Genomic DNA, 16925 nt, shown 5'->3' on the forward strand with positions numbered 1-16925 from the left:
TCAACTCTTTTTTGAGACACATCTCACATCTCATCACCACTGTGAGCCATACCTTATGAGCACAGGGACGGTTTCGGCCCTCACTCCGCTGCCACAAACGCTACTGCCCACAGCCGTCGAAATCCGAATTAGATGACCACTACAACAGCAATGGGGACCATGAAAACGTTCGAATACACCACAGGTAGGATCTAAACCTCCATGGAACGCAAGATGTACTTTCTAAGGCTAACTGAAAGAGGGATTTCCCCACACCACACCCTCACCTGCCCATCTGCCACCTACTCTAGCTCGAACCCTCGAACCGAATGAACCGATGAACCGAGAGAGACTGAAGCAGTTACACGAATACAAGGCGTTGACACTCATTACCCCATTGAGCGCCTCTGGCTCTAGCAGCTTTTGCAGCCGACACAGACTCACATACCTACCTCCATTGCCCCACCACCGCCAACCCGCCGGCTTCCGCTTCAGGGTTACCTTGGGCCCAAGCCAAATCTCGTCGAGGCCTTGGGATTCGTAATATACACATCTATGTAATTGAGGGGTTGAATTCAGGTGCGTTGGGTGGCGAGTATACTAAATGGAACCCCAGGACGCCATCAAACTCCGACTATTTCCCTTCATTCTGCGGACTCCGCTCCTCCGCCCGTCCACACAGCGAACCGGACGCCACCTCCAATACAAGTCCGTATACTACACAATTCACAAATGGTGGGCCGGGCCTTTCCCCTGCCAACAGATATTGGCCATCTCGAAGTTGGACTATCTATCAAAGCCCTTGATAATATCTAATCGATGCGGATATGGCAACAGTACCCTCCATAAGAGATAAAGTATACTGAACATTTGGAGGATCATGTTTGCATTCTGCCATCATTTCCCCGCATATTCACTGATTATGCACGGCTTAAGGTCGTCTCTCTCAGAAGCTGCATTCCGTCCACAGAGCAAAGGTATAGAAGTGCGCAATGAGAATCTTCCACGCTATGCAATCAATTTACCAACAGTCGAGTACCAACCTGGCGCCCAAATTTCCTCCATAGAGAACCGCGGCTTGATTTTTAGAGTTGAGTATGGTCCCACCATGGCTCTCCTTTCTCAATCATGTTCAGAATGTCTTCCTCATTGGCGTAAGGTGTCTCCCGCATCAATACTACGTAGGAATGATTAAGTTTCCTTGCTTCATCAGGAACGGTGCGGATCACCTCTTCCAGGCCTAGATGAACACCATGCCGAAATTCGATGGTTTCATTGTCGCGAAGGAAAACCTCACGAAAGCTCCTGCACCACTTAATGAATTGCTCTTTCAACCTTGGAAGGTTGCCGTCCGGTTCGAAGTTCAGCTCCAGACACAGGTATTTTAGATCTAATTGAAGCAATGACTTGAACAGATGGTCTTTGTAATTGTACGAAGGACCACCTTCGATGATGGCAATTATCGTGAGATGAGTGAGGCTGGCACGGCCTGAGGGCCCTATAGCTTCGAGGAACAAATCCAAGGCGCGGTTTTCGAGAATGGTAAAACTTCGGTCGGTGCACAGAATTGAAAGAGCTTCGGAGCGAATTTGGCGGTTGAGACGGTAGATTGGGGATCGGAGAAGCCCGCGGGAGATGTCTTTCTTCGAGCTCCAGGCGACGAGCTGAGGAGTGTCACACAAGGGTAGGTATTTGTATATTTTATTGCGTATTTCGCCCGGGAGATCCATGAACCCTACTCGGCGTTTTGAAGTGGTGCTTTCTGCTCTGCCATTATGTACGCTGGGTTTTTCATTGGCAGGAACCTGTGAAGTAATTGTCAGTATATTCCAACTGACGATGTCGTGATGGGAAGGCGCTTACTTTGGCGTCGTCTTTGTTTCCTTCTCTAGGTATTGCATGCTCTTCCTTTACTCCAGGACTCATAAGTCCTACTACCTGTAATTGCATGAGTGTCGGTCTGCCCGTCAGCCTGCTACCGGTAGGCTTACGCTTACCCCAGTCTCTGCGGCTGGCGCAGCTACCTGACGGTTGCGCCTTCGCACCTGCCAGGCTTTCCAGAGCCTCGATAAATGGGACATGCGGGACATATTGCGGAGTGGTACAAGGGCACTGGTGCCCTCAGAACAACACGTTAGATGAGACGGTAGGTTTGGTCGTGTTGATGTGAGAGGACCCCATACTGAAAGAGCGCCAGTCCTTTTCGGTACTAGTGTACCACTCAGCACGCTTGCAATACATAAGTAGGATCACTTAGCTTCCAAGGTTAGAACTTGCCGCTGAGATGCTTGGAAATATACTCCGTACATTCGTGTTGGAACGAGGCCAAAATAGATGAGATGGGAGTGCGGACGCAAGTATTCATATTGAATGAGTTTTTGCTGTCCCGGCTTCTTCCATTGATTGTACGTAAAACAGATGCTGCTGGATAACTTTGATAATATTAATGTATAGAAACATTCGCTCCAAAACCCGACGTGATGCTAAAGTATCAAAGAGGTCAAGAGGTAGGCACCATCAAACGATCGATATCTGGGCCCCATCCTCCTCCAGACATACTGATGCGGATGGTATTATCCCCGCTCTTCAGGTCAGCATGCAGAGTGCTACTTGAGGGGTCATTTCCCCCATGTGGTAAGAAAGCGACTCTTTGCGCTGCTCCCCCGTTCACACTTATATCGGCGAAACGCTGACTCTTGTCTCCGTTCAGGTGCTTGATCCGGATCGTCGTTCTTGTCGTGGCAGCACTGGTTACATTTGCAAAGAAGACAGAACCAGAGCTAGAACCGCCGATATAGCCTGCAGCATTCTTTCCTGAGCAGCCAGAACAGGAAACCGTTTTGGCGCCTCCACTGAGCTGCGCTGACTCGCCTTCATACGTATTCTCCGAGGGACCAGAGGTCATAGACCCCGACGCAACATTGGGGACCCAATTTACCGCATTCTTCATAGTGGCGGTAGTGCCTGATATTTGCAGAGGTAGCCAGATATAAGTCGAGCGCATCAGATTGTCCTTGACCCACCGATCCCCCATATACATGAAACTGTCGCCGACGGGGAGAATGAACGTGGTTTGGCTGGCATATGTGTTGGACCCTGAGTCTGCAAATTTCTTCCAAGAGGACCACGGTCCGGTTATCTTCGTTGCAGTGCTATAGACGTTGTCATTCGGATCCCAGCCGGTGAGTTTAGACCCGAACATGAAATACACGCCATTCTTCTTGATCATCGCCGGTGATTCAATTGATTCTTTCCACAAATACGTGGATGACTTGACAGTCAGATAATCATCGGCGAGGAGATCGATACGCAGTCCGTTCTTGCGCTGAAACAGTGTTAGACGGGGATTTATCCTTAACAATAATGAAGCCTTACATCTTCCGTGAGGAGGTATCCTTTCTCATCATCGTCCACAAAAACTCCAGAATCCCGGCTCTCAAATCCTAGAGGCCTGAAGCTGCCTTTATAAGAGTACTGGCCGCATGGCGTACTCCCAGTGGCGACGCCGACCTTAGCATCACCATAGTTCGAACTGTCGATGTGCATCCAGAGCACATATTGCTTGGTACTTTTGTTGTATATGATCTTCGGGCGCTCAATGATGCGATCTGGGCCCAAGTCGCCTGAACCCTGGCGGGTCAGAAGAGCCCCTTCGTACCTCCATTCGACGAGATTTTTGGAAGAATAGCAGTTGATATTTTGGAATGCCGAGCCTTCTGTCTTGTCCTCGCCGACCCTGGAAAAGAATGAGCCTGAGGACCGCCGGGTAGGGCAGTAAATACCGACCAGTAGTATGTTTCTCCGACTTTCAAAATGCCACCGCCATGAGCTTGAATGTGCTTGCCGGTGTTCGTCTGCACGAAGTTTTAGCGTGTAACTGTGGAAAGGATACGGAGAAGCTCACCGCAGTCCAGGTGCCACCAGGTACAATTTGGAGAGTGGCATGGGTCCCAACTAGAAGTGTCGCCCCCAGGATGGTCTTTAGTAGATGCATCGCAAGAGTCAAAAAGTCGACCGTGGTTGCACAAACCTAATGATGCAGAGAGCGGGATATGCGTGGGTTATAGCTTGATCAATCGGAAGAATGCGCCTTCAACCTGGCAAAACCGACGTAGAAACCTCCATGTATTGTGCACTGGCCATAGATCACTGATTGAGGGAAAATAGTTTGTGTCGCGGGTATGTTATTGCCGAGACCCCTATATTGCCTCTTACCGGGAAGCAAAGAGTGATTGCGGGGAACCCCTTGAACATGATCATATGATACCAAAGGTGAGTTAGATGGGATAATCGTGAGAGAGTGACCTGTGGTCTGTACAATTCCTTCTTGCCGCTCCCGCAGTCCCGAACGGGCATCGGCGCAATTCGCAATACACGGACCCAGGCACTTATGCGTTGGCAAGAGACTACATCACCATAGTAGTATTAATTCGATGATTCAAAAAAACTTCCAGTCTTGGGATACATGTCAATGCAGCTCTGGTCATTCAACTTGTTAGAAATGGACAATGTGAGTTTACTGGGGAGAAGGATGGCGGTGACACCGAGCAAACCGACACAAACTACGCACGATCAGATCGTTCCCGGAACAATACAATGGTCATACCATGTGTCACACGACTCGCGTTCCAACGGTCGGATTCCAGGGTTTTTCGTCAAGGAGCTTTTGATGCGGTTCCATGCTTGAATAGTGTTCTCCACCAAGGGCTATTGACGCATGTACAAGTCCCGTTGCTGAAATCCGTGTGCCATCACTCCCGTAATCCTGGCGTCAAGGGGTATACTTCGATCTTGTCCTTCCAATGTTCCTGGTGTTTCCCGATCCTCAGACATTCGCTTCAATGCTTCCAGCCCACGGTTGCAGCTGTGCAAGGATCTCACCCGATCTTCGGGTTGCCGTCCGGCCAATCGAGCTTTCAAGATATCCTCCATTTTAGAGTAGGTCCTCCATTTCAGAGTAGGTTCTCCACGCTGTCATATAGCACCCTTTGGAGCCCATGTATGATGGGGCAGTCTTCAGACTCCGCAGGCACGAGAAAAGGTGTTTATATCTTCCTCCAGCCCCTCGTCCAGCTGCAATGGAGCGTTGGTTGTAAAGGTGGCGCAACACCCAGATATCGCGTGGATTACTCTCACGCCTTTTAAGGCGTTCCAGTCTCGGTCGAGGTTGTAGAAATGATGTTGTACGGCGGGGAAAGCAGCCGCAGACGGCGGCCGGAACGGTTTATGGGGAATTTCGGTCGCGAGGAGTTTTGGATATAGGACCGATATGTAGTTCAGGTTTGCATCTTCGTGATATCGTAGCGCTCATACGGAGGTATTTCTGTTCGGTATCCCAAGGCCTCCGGGAGCGTTAACGCTCAATCTGGACTACAGGAACCTCCTCATCGTGCCAGTCGATCTGTTGGAGGTGTTGGAGGGGCAAACGGCAAGGCAGGAGTCCCAGAGCCAAATTTTGAGCCTCACAGGCCGGAAGCTCTCGGAGGACCAACAACCACAGTATCTGCCGGCTTGCGGATGCTGTCGTGCATATTCAGATGCCCCCAAACCTGTATGTCAAAACTCCGAAGCGAATTTCGCAGTGGTGTAGTCGTCGTGAGGGTGGAGGGGACGCCAAGGCTTCATCAGAGAGGGGAGTTCAGGATTTCGGATGCTGCCGGAACCGCAGAATCTCTCTGATTCAGCTCAGAACGGTGTGAGGAGGATCACCGGAGGCTAACAAATCATTTTTGCGAATGTCCGATGGCCTTAGTATTGGTGGTGCTGGTAGGGTGGCTTGGTGCGGCAGCCAGCTTCCACGCCCCTTTAGCTCAACACCACGAGAGAAGCTCCCCAAGCTCCTTGCCAGCTTCACCACTCAACCAGCTCCTCACCACCACCACACCACAAGACTCCGAACCCTCTACAGGAGCTCCGCACTTCTTCAGGGAGCTTGTGACATTCTTCTCTCCGTCCCGGGTAGCGGCCGTAACGCTGATCTTGTCCCCGACGACGGGTTTGCCCCAGAGCTTCAATATCCCACACTCACCACACCTCCCGCAACGCGCGGCTTTGTCCCTCTCCCGAGCATCTCCGGGCAGAAAGAAGTCGTGGCCGCCATTGCCATGCCATCTGACAGGAACCTGCAAGCCTCTCCTTCCTCCGCTGGACCGTGGAGCCTGGGCGCTAGGACGGCCGTCAAAGGAAGCCTTCGAGCACCCACCGGCACCGCCGTCCGCTCGCCGTGGACAGCAAATGGTGCAAATCTCCTGCCGGTGCTGTTATGGGCGAGGTACACCCCATAAACCAGCATTCTTAGCAAGCCAGGTCCGGCTGACGCTCCATGGACACCGCACCCAAAGTTGTCTCGGAGGATCGCAAGCGCTCTTTTCTGCCTCAATGCGGAGATGAGTGTACAGCGCATGACATCAAACGATCATCTACGTAAGTACGCATCCTTGTGGCCGAAGACAGCATGAGCAGCTCCGCATACTGACCGCTTAGTCTGAGTAGATCGTCGTCTTTGGAAGCCACACCCACTCCGGCCGCCGAACCCAACGACATCCATAGCCATGAGCGCCACAGAGTTAAGGCTGAGTCGAGACAGCATCCAAAACACCGCCTATATCGCTATAAGGGAGGGAGCTAGCACGCCTGCGGTGCGCCATGCCTTGGTTGATCACGGTCGTGATTTCCCCGCCACAGGCTTGTGGGGAAGACTTTGCCCAGGCCACAAACACGAATGCACGTTGACTTCCATGTCCGCCGAGATACAGACAGGAACGCTCATGGCTTCATAGTTTGCAGGGTGTGTGCAAGCCTATCCCGCAGCCCGTAGCGGGGAATCACCCCCCTCGTGTGTTGACCAAGAGCCTTGTCGGTAGCTCAGCGATCCAATCGATCCGAGCGGCGTCGCAACGGTAAAGGTAATGACGGCCAAAGGCTACCTGAGAGTCTCCGGGTCGTTTGGACTGACGGACATTGTCACAAATGGCGGACCTTCAGACGTAGTGTGGGCTTGGCTCGTGAGAGTGGCACCTACGTTGGCAGCTGGGCAACCCAGGAGTAAGATGATCCCGAAGTTCTCCGACTTTAAAGTGACCTCGAATACTTCAAAGGCTGTTACCTGAGCCGGGCCCGATGCTGTTTGGTGAGAGAGGAACGCTGTGCTGCTGGGAAGGCACCCTCCCTTCCGCGGACCATCCCGTCCAGTTTGATTTCTGAAGCCCACGACATCTCGGTCAAATTCGATATCCACTCGTCCTCGGCACTTCTGCGCGCGTTACGAACGGTACCTTCCCTGTATCCGACTTCTGGTTGCTCCCGTTTGTCCATCATATCCGGATCCGTTCCTCTTCTGCACTTAGCGTTGCCTTTGGGCGTCATTTTCCTTTCCTTCGTAATCAATGCCCCGCTCTTCAAGTGCTTCTCATCCGGGCCTATGGCCCAGCACCCCCCATCTTCTCTGCTTCTCATCTGTCCGTTGCTCTTTCTGTGCTGTCAGTGCGGCCCATGGCCCAGCATTCTCCCATCATTCCTGCCTGTCATCCTTCCTTGCTCTTTCAGTGTTCCAACAATGGCCTATGGCCAGCACTGTCCCAGTTCTTATGCACACGGTTCTCATCCCATCGGCTCCACGCATCTTTTCTGCATAATAACTTCCCCACCTCTTTCAGTGCTTGTCTCACCGGCCTATGGCCCGCACTCCTCATATCTCTTTTGCACATCACTTGCCCCTCCGCACTTGTGCTTTTGAAATAGGCTTATGGCCAGCACTCACCCATTTCTCCTTCACCGTCTCACCCTGCTCTTTCAGTCCTTTTGACAGAGGCCCATGGTCAGCACTCCCTCATCTCTTTTGCACATCATCTTGCCCTGCTCAGTCGGTGCTTTTCACTGAGGCCTTTGGTCGGCACCGCTCCCTCTGTTCTCCTCGCCAGTTCCCTGGCCCCCAGTGCTCTTCGATTGAGGCCTATGGCCTAGCACTTCTGCGTGTCTTCTCATCGGCCGTCGACGGTTTCTTTGCACCACCACTTTGGAGTATTGTTCTCTTTGAGTGCTCTTACTTTGGATCCATGGTCCAGCACATCCTCATTCATTTTCACACTGCCCTAACCCGGCCTTTTCTTTTCCATATGTCTATTTCCCAGTCTTTTCGTTCTTTTCTGGTGCTTCTTGTCTGGATCGATGGTCCGGCACTTTGCATCTTCTCTCGCATTGCCCTTGCCTCATTCATTTCTTCATCCGAACAGCCAGTCTCGAATTCTTATGGTCCCCGCCCATGCTTCTGAAATGGACCTATGGTCCGGCATGTTCCCAATCCCCGCTCCACGTCATCTAGTTCCTCATCGTCATGCCTGATCATCTTTCTCCAAGTCCCCTCGTTGAGCTCTTCGATGCTTGTCTTATGAATCGATGGTCCGGCAATTCCCCTTTTTTTCCTTGTCGCCCTCAGTCATCTCTTGCCATTGGACATCCGTCTTTGCAGTCCACTGATGCCGTCCTTTCCGATGTCCTCGACAATCCCGCGTTTTCGCTTATCGGTCACTCATGTCTTCTCATCCTGCTCTTTCAACGCTCCGGGACCTATGGTCCGGCATATCTACTGCTTTCCCGTCTATGTTCATCTTCGATTGTGTTTTAGCCCCTGCTTACTGGTGTTCATGGCTTTGGACCCATGGTTCGGCACGTTCCCAGCTCTTCTCTTCGTCGTTTTCTTCGTCGTGGGCCAACTGAAGTCCCATATGGTTTTCCCGTTCATTTATTCATTCGGATCGCTGTCCGGCACCCGTCCTTCCGTCTCTAATTGTCCGTGAGCTCTTGTCTCTTCTCTGGTATGCTCAGTATTTCCGTTCCCTACGCGGTGCTTCTCGGGCCTATGGTCTGGCGCCTGCGTCATTGTCGTCCAGCTCCCCTCGTCCTCTCTTCGAAACAGTCAGGTCTCAAGTCTTTCCTATCAAGTGCGGTTCGGATATTGATGGTCCGGCATTTCTCGATACCTTCTTCGATCGTCATTCCACTTCTTTTCATTCCGACCGGGACAGTTAAACACTCGTTTCTTCCTGGTGTCGTTCCGCGGTATCTTGCGATGGATCATGGGTTCTACAAGAGACTCACTACTCCTGGGATGTCGCATGTAAGCCGTCAGATGTGGGTGCCGCGCATGGATCTTGCCGACTTACCTCAAATTGCGTCAGAAGAGAGCATATCAGGAGTGGCTCTGCTCGGCTTCTCATGATTCCTCATTCTTGGTATATCTCCGCACTAACCCCGGTCTCTGGACTGGAGAACCTGAGCATCAAACTAATGCAGCATTGTGTCTTTTCATTCCGGTCGTGGAAGCGTTTGCAAGAACGGCATATGACTTTCAGTACGCCATCTCAGCAAGAATAACGCTGTTGGAAATGCGGAAGGACTGGTGGGAAATAACGCCGGCTTCGTGATCAATGATATCGATCATGGTATCGACGAAAGGTATGTTCAGGTGGGTCGAGATGTGGAACTCATCTTGTTGACTCTGTTGTAGCTGGATCTGCCTGCTCTGGAAGCTATCATCGTCAGCAGCACAACGGTCTCCCTCTTTCCTAGCCAGTCAGGGCCCGACGACGTTCAGCCAGCATGTCCTCGACTTAGCAGGGTTTATCTGACCTGTTCGGACGTTCCGACTTTGTTATTCCGTTGACCTGAGTCGCTGCATTGGTAGCATGGTGTCATCGGGTTCTTTCGCCTTCCAGTAAACACGGAGTCGGTGACTCGAGCGTCCTATGTTCAAAGCACTGGCCCTGGGTACTCGGCTCAGCCATCGTTTTCACCATGTATCGGTTCGGGAGATCAGCAGCTTATCTGGAAGTCCAAGCGGTATCTGGCTGGACTGTGTGTGTTGTCCGAGAGCTGAAAGAGGTACTCTCTCGCCACTCAGGCTCAGGCGTACGCTGCCCTTCCTTCGCCTAGCCCTGGAATAACTGGATGGGACATCATGGCGCTTGTCTGGCAAACTCTTTGCCAAAGAGATCCGAGGGGTGAATTGGCGCCGGGTTGGGTGGGGGTAGTTTTGTGGATCCTGCCCTACGACTCCGCTTTCAGGGCATTCGCAGCGCTTCGGGTAGCCTACATGGCAGTCGAAGTGTCGGCGTATCCGCAATCCGAGTGAGGAGACGCTTGCAATCGAATCAAATGACGGCTTCTTTGACGAGCAGTAGCGTGGGAAGGAAGCTCCTGCAGCATGTACAGGGGAATATCCCTGATACCGGCGGCATGAATCTCCCGGTAATGGGGTGTACCCCACACGAGTCCAGGCATAAAGGTTCTTTGTGTATAGGTTGCTGTGGCGGTGTTGGGTGGTTGTTGCGGGGCTTTGTGTGAATGCCTGCACAAAACTCCAACCTCAACAAGATGCCAAGCCTGAGGCGGGATAGAGGTCCGACTGCAGAACACCATCACCAGGAGATTGCAGATGATGATTGAGAATCAATGCGAGCTTCCTTGGTTGCATCAAAATCGAGGCCGCCTTCGACCATATGCGACAACGCCTTCGCCGGACTCTGGGGCGACTGCGCCGAGTTGACAATCGGGGCGCAACGGCGACTCCAACATGCCCCGAGCAACCTCGAAGACGCAACATGTCGCCATTGGCACTCTCCAGTCCTCACTCGGGATCTGTCTCTTGCAGTACGAACGACTCAGCTCAAACACGTCTCGCCATCTACCCCGTAGGCCCCTCACTGCTCGGATGTCCGACGCTCGAACCTTGACCCATCACCATCGCTCTCCACCAGACGCCGCATTGACAGCTAGAGTCGACTTGAGCAGCTCGCAGTACACTCATTTAGCAGAAGCCGAGCTACATCACAAACGAACTTGCGAAACGCCCCTGGCTTAACTGCGCGCCGCTGTGAACAAGGCAGGAGCTCCGCCCCCTTCCCCAAGCAGTTCTCGACCAGGCCCAACCGATGAAGACAATGGTCTGATCCTACAAGTTTTCCGAGCCGATCCCCATGCTTTCCCGTGCTCAATACATGGACCGAACCAGCACAAGCTACACAATGTAGGCTTCCATTGTCTGGCTTGAAAGTACGACCGCCCGGCGCGCCGCGTAACCGCGCCTCAAATACATCTACTCTAAGCATCGTAGCGCGAGTTGCAAAGACTTGCCTCGTCTTATGAAGCCGCGCCCTTGAACCTCCCGTAGTTTACCGCGTTAAAGCGGAGACTTCACAAGTCCTCATCTGTCCTGCCCGCCCTAGACATTCCCATCATAAAGTGGCTTCCGTTGATTCCGCCTCCAATCTCCTCTGCTACAGTCGAGGTACACGGGAACGCTCATCGCTGCAGTAAAACCCCCCTGAAATCCCATGTTCAGAGCACCTCAAGTGAGCAGGGGCGACTTGCCATTACTGATGAAATCGTACCCTCAGAAGACATCAAGCTTATGAGGCGCTGATTTGGGAACGTGAATTCGACACCAGGTATTCCGAGCCACCTCCTACATATCCTCGCCCAGCACGTCGTTGTTCCTAGTAGTACTGCAAACAACAGCACCTCCGGATAGCCTTATATCCTCGTGTGCCTTCCTTATGGGCTTGCGATCGGGTTGGGGTTCGGTCTGGTGTTCTGCCGCTCATGGCACAACGAGGTACGATGATGAGCCTGTCGGGGGCGGAGTACTTCCCGGGCGTAGTGGCGTAACGGCCGTTGAAGGTGATGGCTCCCTTTGCGGGCATGCTGAGCTGCGGTGTAGCGTAATGGTATGTTGGTATGGGAGGAAGCGGCGCAAGACTCACGCTCCTGGGAAGTCAGCGTCGCCTGAAGCAAAGGCACTGTAACGCAATGCCTCACCCAAACCGAGACTCAGTTCTCTGCTTCCACTGCCGCTGAAACGCCATCCTCGCTCTGATGTTGAGATCAATGTCGAATGAAAATCTCCATGGTTGGTGGTGGAGGCCCAGAAGGAAAAGACCAAAGGCTGTGGACCTTGCTCCTACGCTTCGAGTGGATACGATACCTGGAAGCTCTGCTCTCATGTACGGGATGAGGGTGCACTTCGAAGCGTCCTGATTGGGTTGACAGTAGCGAGCCCACGGTTGACCCGGTGAAGTCGAATGAGCCGAATCAGGCAGGCACTACGTCGAGTGAAAACAGCCGTTCAGCAGCAAAGCATAAGAACACAAAGCCGAAGAAAAAGAACGACGCTCCAAAATCGTGGGCGCAAAAGAGGAAAAGAAATGCATGCAGCTCTGAGCATGAAACGACCAAAAACAGAGCGCAAAAAAAGGCTTTGGTAATGTAGCGTCCTAGGATGCTACATTACCAAAGATGGACACTATTGGATTCGAACCAAACCTCTCCACCTGAACAGGTGGCGTGCTACCGCTGCACCAAGCGCCCTTGTCCTTCTGTTATGGTACATGTCTAGGATTTGCGATATATAACCTGCATCATTCTGAACGGACCGCACACTTCAACAGCGGATACCAGTGGTCATTGTCAAGATATGGTCGTCACTGGCCTTATAGTCAAAAAACCCCGAATTGTTTGTGAACAGTCTGCTACTACACGACTGGATGCTGGGGCTTAATGCGGCTTAGGCGTTCCCACAGCTGACCGCCTTGCGTGTTGGGATCAACCGCAAAAGCCAGAACAGCCACACCAGTTACCTCTTTCTCGGCTTCTCCGTAGCTGCACTAGCCAGCTACGGCGACGCTTAGTCCCCCCAAACTCTACGTAAAACATATTCGACTTCAAAAGCGGATCGCTGCCTCCAGCAGCAACGGCTCGTTTGGCAACCTTCTCACCTGGATATGCTCCTCTGCAGCATGTTATGCTCGCCGGAAAATACATCCAGATGATCTGCAAAGCCTCGTCTACCTTGGGTTCATAAGAGCCTAATCGGTCCACGGTGTCCCAAATGGCGTATCAAGACCACGTCGGTACATACAGCTACATTTGGAGCCCACCCTCAGGGACGGGGAGCATCGGTTCGGCCCGTCTCCAGAATACTCGACATTACAAAGCATGGTTTCGTACCTAGGCTATGACCCTCCATCCCGGTGAGATAATGTCGGCGGAGCCCGGGCACACGTTCAGGTCGCAAAGGGGACACGTTGTCTATCCAGAAATATCTTGGTTCCACATTTTACCTATCCGCTAGATAGGCAGCTGGATTCAGCCCTGGAGAGTTTCAATTCCGATTGCCGCAGGGTGAAAAGCTCGCAGTCACTCCTCTCCGCAGATACCTCTCCATTTGACCGGCGGAAACAAGTCCTAGCGCGCTCTTCCCATGACTCCTCTGCATGCAGCTTCCTCGAAGCATCACCATGCATGTGTTCCTTCGCAACAACCCCACCACGTCGTCCTTGATATCTCTCAAGAGCTGCGTCTCCAAAACTATCCGGCTCGCCTTCCATTACTGCCATGCTCTCATTGTGCTGAAAGATCGAAGCGCCTCTCAATTTGCCAATACTCCTCGACAGCATGCCAACCACCCGTCCCGTCGTCACTGCTTTACGATTGCACTCGTTGTATATGTATGGCTTAAGTCTTGCTGTGAGGAGGAATTCATGATGGGTATAGATGTGACGTCCAGAGCATCTGAAGTTGTTCGTTCTCAGAATTGTGGACATCAAGGCCAGGTCGTTAAAGCGCGAGAGGCTGGCTTTGATGCTCCGTGAATGGCCCTTGACCACTTCAAGGGTCCCCTTCCATATCGAAAACCATGGTATCCACCCGATACCATGGTTTTCCATAAAGGGACCTGTTTCTCGCCCGAGTATTCATCACGTGACTTTCACGTGGTCTCTCAAGATGCCAGACCACGTCGATGCGCTTCCATGTCTCATTCTTTGGAGTCGGAAGGGGGGACCATGAGCCGACAGAAGATTTTGTGGTAAGAGATACGCCACAAACTGCTCCAATTGCACCCACGTCCCACGAATGTCCCGGATCAATCGCAGACGTGATACGACCAATCACGTGCAAGCCGCTCCAACCGTCCCATCTCTTCTAGAGCCTGAGTCTGTAGGAGCAGAAGAGATTTTGAGTAGTTGTCTTGAAACTAAGATTTGAGGGCTAATCTTTGTGCTTTCAAGGGCGCTGATTCCAGTGGTATGCATGGCTTAACGATAACCATCTCCGTCGGCTAGATATTGCCTCCGAGAAGGGTGGACACACAGCTGTGAAAGGGACCCTGAGTTGGGCGCGAGGAAAATTCAAAAAAATTTGAGAGGCCGAGTTTGAGGAGTGGATATCCTACTTTTGCATGCGAAGAATCGAACGCAACAGCGAGAGACGCCGCACCTCTTACGGTCGCCGAGATGTAGCCATGGAACAGGAAGGCAATGCATGAGGAGTTGGGCATGTGACATGCTGTCGCCTCGGCGGAGAGGCGACATGCAGTAACCTACATTGCCGTGGTTGTTTATATCTATGGCAGTAGCATATTGCCATAGGGATCATGTTTCAATTGCCTGAATTTTGCACCGACTGGGGATCCGATAATTCCAGCTGAAACATTCCGCAATGGTCCATGGAACAGCTCTCGGACAAGCATCCTCTGCTCACAGTAGAGATATCGGACCTTGAAGGATTTCCCAGCAAGATCCAGAGTCTTGATTCGAAAGAGGACCGGTGAAGCTGCGCATGGAGCGTAAAATCAGATATGGCACCGTCCGTACCTTGCCTGATGCTCAGTTGCAAGACATCAATTCTGTCCACATAAATAGTGGGAGTCAGGCCACCCTGCTGAGGGGTCGTTCATTCCATTTGCGCTCTTACTCAGATGAGGTTACACCAAAAAGAGAGAGATTTATCGAATATCCGTATACAATATCGAAAGTTCAGCCTCACTAAAGATTTGGGCGGGACTCCGAGCATACACACGTATGCCGAAAATACTGCACTCGTCCAATCGAGCTATGAGCCATGGGGAAACCTCTGATGTTCCCAAACAGATGGGAGCAACTTAAGCCAAACCCTCGCCCGACCCCTCGCAGCCCTTGCTAATCCCACGTGGTTGCCCTAGTTGCTGCACAATGAAGGACTTGTTCGTATCCACTAAGGAATAGTGTAGTAGTGGTGCTGCACACACTTGTCCCGCTATGATGGATCGCCTGCAGATCCGACGAAACGTCCGTAGGTCGGGATTCAAAACGCTTATGTTTATAGATCGACATTACGCGCGCCGATGTGCATTGTGTAACCCCGAGGGGATCCAAGTCGGTCCAATGCCCGGTCATGCCTTAATACAGAAAGGCTTTTGTTCTCGCTAATTCTGGTCCAGATGCCCATTAGCGGGCATCTCTCGTGCTACCGGAGAATATCCCGCGAACCGGAACAGGTTTCAACCTCCTCCCATTTTCAGACAAGGGCGATGCATGAAGACGAGGGATGGGGAGAAGAAATAGGAAGCTGCGCTGCTGAAGGCAGCATATCAATAGACAAGGCCGGGAAGAAATATAAAAGGGATGGCAAAGAGAGACCTCACCCTATCCGGCTCCTTCACCATCCCTTTCGACTTGCACATACAATCAGAACGCCCAGCACTCACCACCATCATGCATGCCAAATCTCTCTTCCTCATCGGAGCCTCCATACTCTCGTCTGTCTCTGCGAACCCCGTCGAACTTCGTGCTTGCACCGGGCCCAATGTCAATTCCGCTACGATCGCACTGATTAAGGAGTTTGAAGGCTTCGTGCCTAGCCCTTCTCCGGATCCGATAGGTCTGCCAACTGTCGGTTACGGGCATTTGTGCCAGACGACAGGTTGCTCGGAGGTCCCCTATTCCTTCCCCTTGACGGAGTCAACGGCGACGCAACTCTTGATGTCGGACCTCAAGGTATGATATCCCGGGATCCGCTCCATTCACATTCTTATATCCCGCAGTCTCCGCAGCAAACCATAACTCTTAAGACCACTTCAAATGTGGTGCTCAACGCGAACCAATATGGCGCTCTTGTGTCATGGGCGTTCAATGTGGGCCCTAGCAACGTTCAATCTTCCACTCTCCTCAAACGTCTCAACGCTGGCGAAAGCCCCAACACTGTTATTGCAGAGGAGCTTCCGAAGTGGAATAAAGCTGGTGGACAGACGCTCCCGGGACTCACACGAAGGAGGGCGGCCGAAGTAGCTTTGGCGCAGACACCGACGAGTGTGAAGGCTCTTCCGGCTTGCAGCTGAATGTATCCGATAGGTGGTGCTTTACGTTTGCGTAACACGGGTCGTTGAAGATGTCGAGAGTCTGAAGTTTGAGTTACTGCTAGCACAAACAATCATAGCATTATCCTATGGCCTCAACCCTACCTAGATATGTACAATGTTCCTCTTTACTCACCTATCTGCTGGAGCCGGGTTGCGAGGAATAATGCGGTGGTACTGGATTGACGTTTTGTCGTCCGTAGTGCTGTTATGGGTAATTGGCGGATCGTTAACAGTGAACGCCGGCGATTCGCGTTGCTACCGTTGTAAACTATCCCCGTAGCCATGGTATTGCGTTTCACGCCCACCCAAGACCTCGGAGGCGGTGATGGGAACGTTTCGGCGTTTCGACCAACGGCGGGGATGGTGAGGGCGCCATGTTTTAGTATATGGATTTGCCGTACTTGCCGCAACTGCGGAGGCGTAGGTTAACTAGATTTATAAATGAAGTGTATGGCCCAAGGCTAGGAGATCAGCCAGTGTCACGGGTTCCCCACTTGTGTTAATGAGCTTATGAGAGAAAAATTATGTATCAATAACATTAGCGATAGAACACCAGAAACACACAACAGAATTGCTCTAAAGTCAAACGACGATACAGTATGCCAATATCGAGCCATTGTTCTGGACATTTCCACGTCAAATTGTTGAAATTGCAGGTTCCACACCTCTCTTCTCAGTGATGTGCTCAGCAACTCGCCTCCTGGAGAACCGCCTTGAGCCTCAACCGTTGAGTAAATCATACCGTCCACCACGTCCACGTCCACAATTCCGCCTT

The 16925-nt window shown here is 52.0% G+C and overlaps 7 protein-coding genes and 1 non-coding gene across 8 annotated transcripts; 5 read left to right on the forward strand and 3 right to left on the reverse strand.

Annotated features, from left to right (window-relative positions):
- Positions 1-589: 589 nt before the first annotated feature.
- EI97DRAFT_428884 (uncharacterized protein) lies at positions 590-2105 on the reverse strand. The gene is made up of 3 exons (XM_033797315.1): positions 1977-2105; positions 1843-1917; positions 590-1784 (listed from the first exon to the last, which is right to left on the reverse strand). Exons 1-3 carry the CDS (start codon positions 2067-2069, stop codon positions 1065-1067), a joined length of 888 nt encoding a protein of 295 aa, XP_033658314.1. The 5' UTR covers positions 2070-2105; the 3' UTR covers positions 590-1064.
- Positions 2106-2479: 374 nt separating this feature from the next.
- On the reverse strand, positions 2480-3973 carry EI97DRAFT_367376 (Arabinanase/levansucrase/invertase; the record flags this gene model as incomplete). The annotated part of the gene is made up of 4 exons (XM_033795088.1): positions 2480-3304; positions 3355-3715; positions 3766-3833; positions 3884-3973. 4 exons carry the CDS (start codon positions 3971-3973, stop codon positions 2480-2482), a joined length of 1344 nt encoding a protein of 447 aa, XP_033658315.1.
- A 301-nt stretch (positions 3974-4274) lies between these two features.
- Positions 4275-5320, forward strand: EI97DRAFT_8272 (uncharacterized protein). The gene has a single exon (XM_033803122.1). The coding sequence runs from the start codon at positions 4576-4578 to the stop codon at positions 5122-5124; it is 549 nt and encodes a 182-aa protein (XP_033658316.1). The 5' UTR covers positions 4275-4575; the 3' UTR covers positions 5125-5320.
- Positions 5321-5714: 394 nt separating this feature from the next.
- Positions 5715-6263, forward strand: EI97DRAFT_454027 (uncharacterized protein; the record flags this gene model as incomplete). The annotated part of the gene is made up of 1 exon (XM_033800497.1): positions 5715-6263. One exon carries the CDS (start codon positions 5715-5717, stop codon positions 6261-6263), a length of 549 nt encoding a protein of 182 aa, XP_033658317.1.
- A 1280-nt stretch (positions 6264-7543) lies between these two features.
- Positions 7544-8522, forward strand: EI97DRAFT_8304 (uncharacterized protein). The gene has a single exon (XM_033803127.1). The coding sequence runs from the start codon at positions 7653-7655 to the stop codon at positions 8247-8249; it is 597 nt and encodes a 198-aa protein (XP_033658318.1). The 5' UTR covers positions 7544-7652; the 3' UTR covers positions 8250-8522.
- On the forward strand, positions 8352-8914 carry EI97DRAFT_8288 (uncharacterized protein). Its single transcript, XM_033803126.1, has one exon. The coding sequence runs from the start codon at positions 8454-8456 to the stop codon at positions 8772-8774; it is 321 nt and encodes a 106-aa protein (XP_033658319.1). The 5' UTR covers positions 8352-8453; the 3' UTR covers positions 8775-8914.
- A 3357-nt stretch (positions 8915-12271) lies between these two features.
- On the reverse strand, positions 12272-12342 carry EI97DRAFT_t12. Its single transcript has one exon. It is a non-coding gene; the product is annotated as a tRNA-OTHER (tRNA).
- A 3164-nt stretch (positions 12343-15506) lies between these two features.
- On the forward strand, positions 15507-16129 carry EI97DRAFT_367274 (lysozyme; the record flags this gene model as incomplete). Its single annotated transcript, XM_033795080.1, has 2 exons — positions 15507-15788; positions 15836-16129. 2 exons carry the CDS (start codon positions 15507-15509, stop codon positions 16127-16129), a joined length of 576 nt encoding a protein of 191 aa, XP_033658320.1.
- Positions 16130-16925: the final 796 nt, after the last annotated feature.

Source organism: Westerdykella ornata (genome assembly GCF_010094085.1).
Source record: "Westerdykella ornata strain CBS 379.55 unplaced genomic scaffold EI97scaffold_1, whole genome shotgun sequence".
NCBI classification, from domain to species: domain Eukaryota; kingdom Fungi; phylum Ascomycota; class Dothideomycetes; order Pleosporales; family Sporormiaceae; genus Westerdykella; species Westerdykella ornata.

Bases quoted from the DNA above. Each gene is read 5' to 3' on its own strand.
- EI97DRAFT_428884 (XM_033797315.1), bottom strand. From the start codon at position 2,069: ATGTCCCGCATGTCCCATTTATCGAGGCTCTGGAAAGCCTGGCAGGTG. The intron at 1,918-1,976 runs GTAAGCGTAAGC...ATGCAATTACAG, and splicing joins CGCCAGCCGCAGAGACTGGG to GTAGTAGGACTTATGAGTCC. The intron at 1,785-1,842 runs GTAAGCGCCTTC...ATTACTTCACAG, and splicing joins GAAACAAAGACGACGCCAAA to GTTCCTGCCAATGAAAAACC.
- EI97DRAFT_8272 (XM_033803122.1), top strand. From the start codon at position 4,576: ATGGTCATACCATGTGTCACACGACTCGCGTTCCAACGGTCGGATTCC.
- EI97DRAFT_8304 (XM_033803127.1), top strand. From the start codon at position 7,653: ATGGCCCGCACTCCTCATATCTCTTTTGCACATCACTTGCCCCTCCGC.
- EI97DRAFT_8288 (XM_033803126.1), top strand. From the start codon at position 8,454: ATGCCGTCCTTTCCGATGTCCTCGACAATCCCGCGTTTTCGCTTATCG.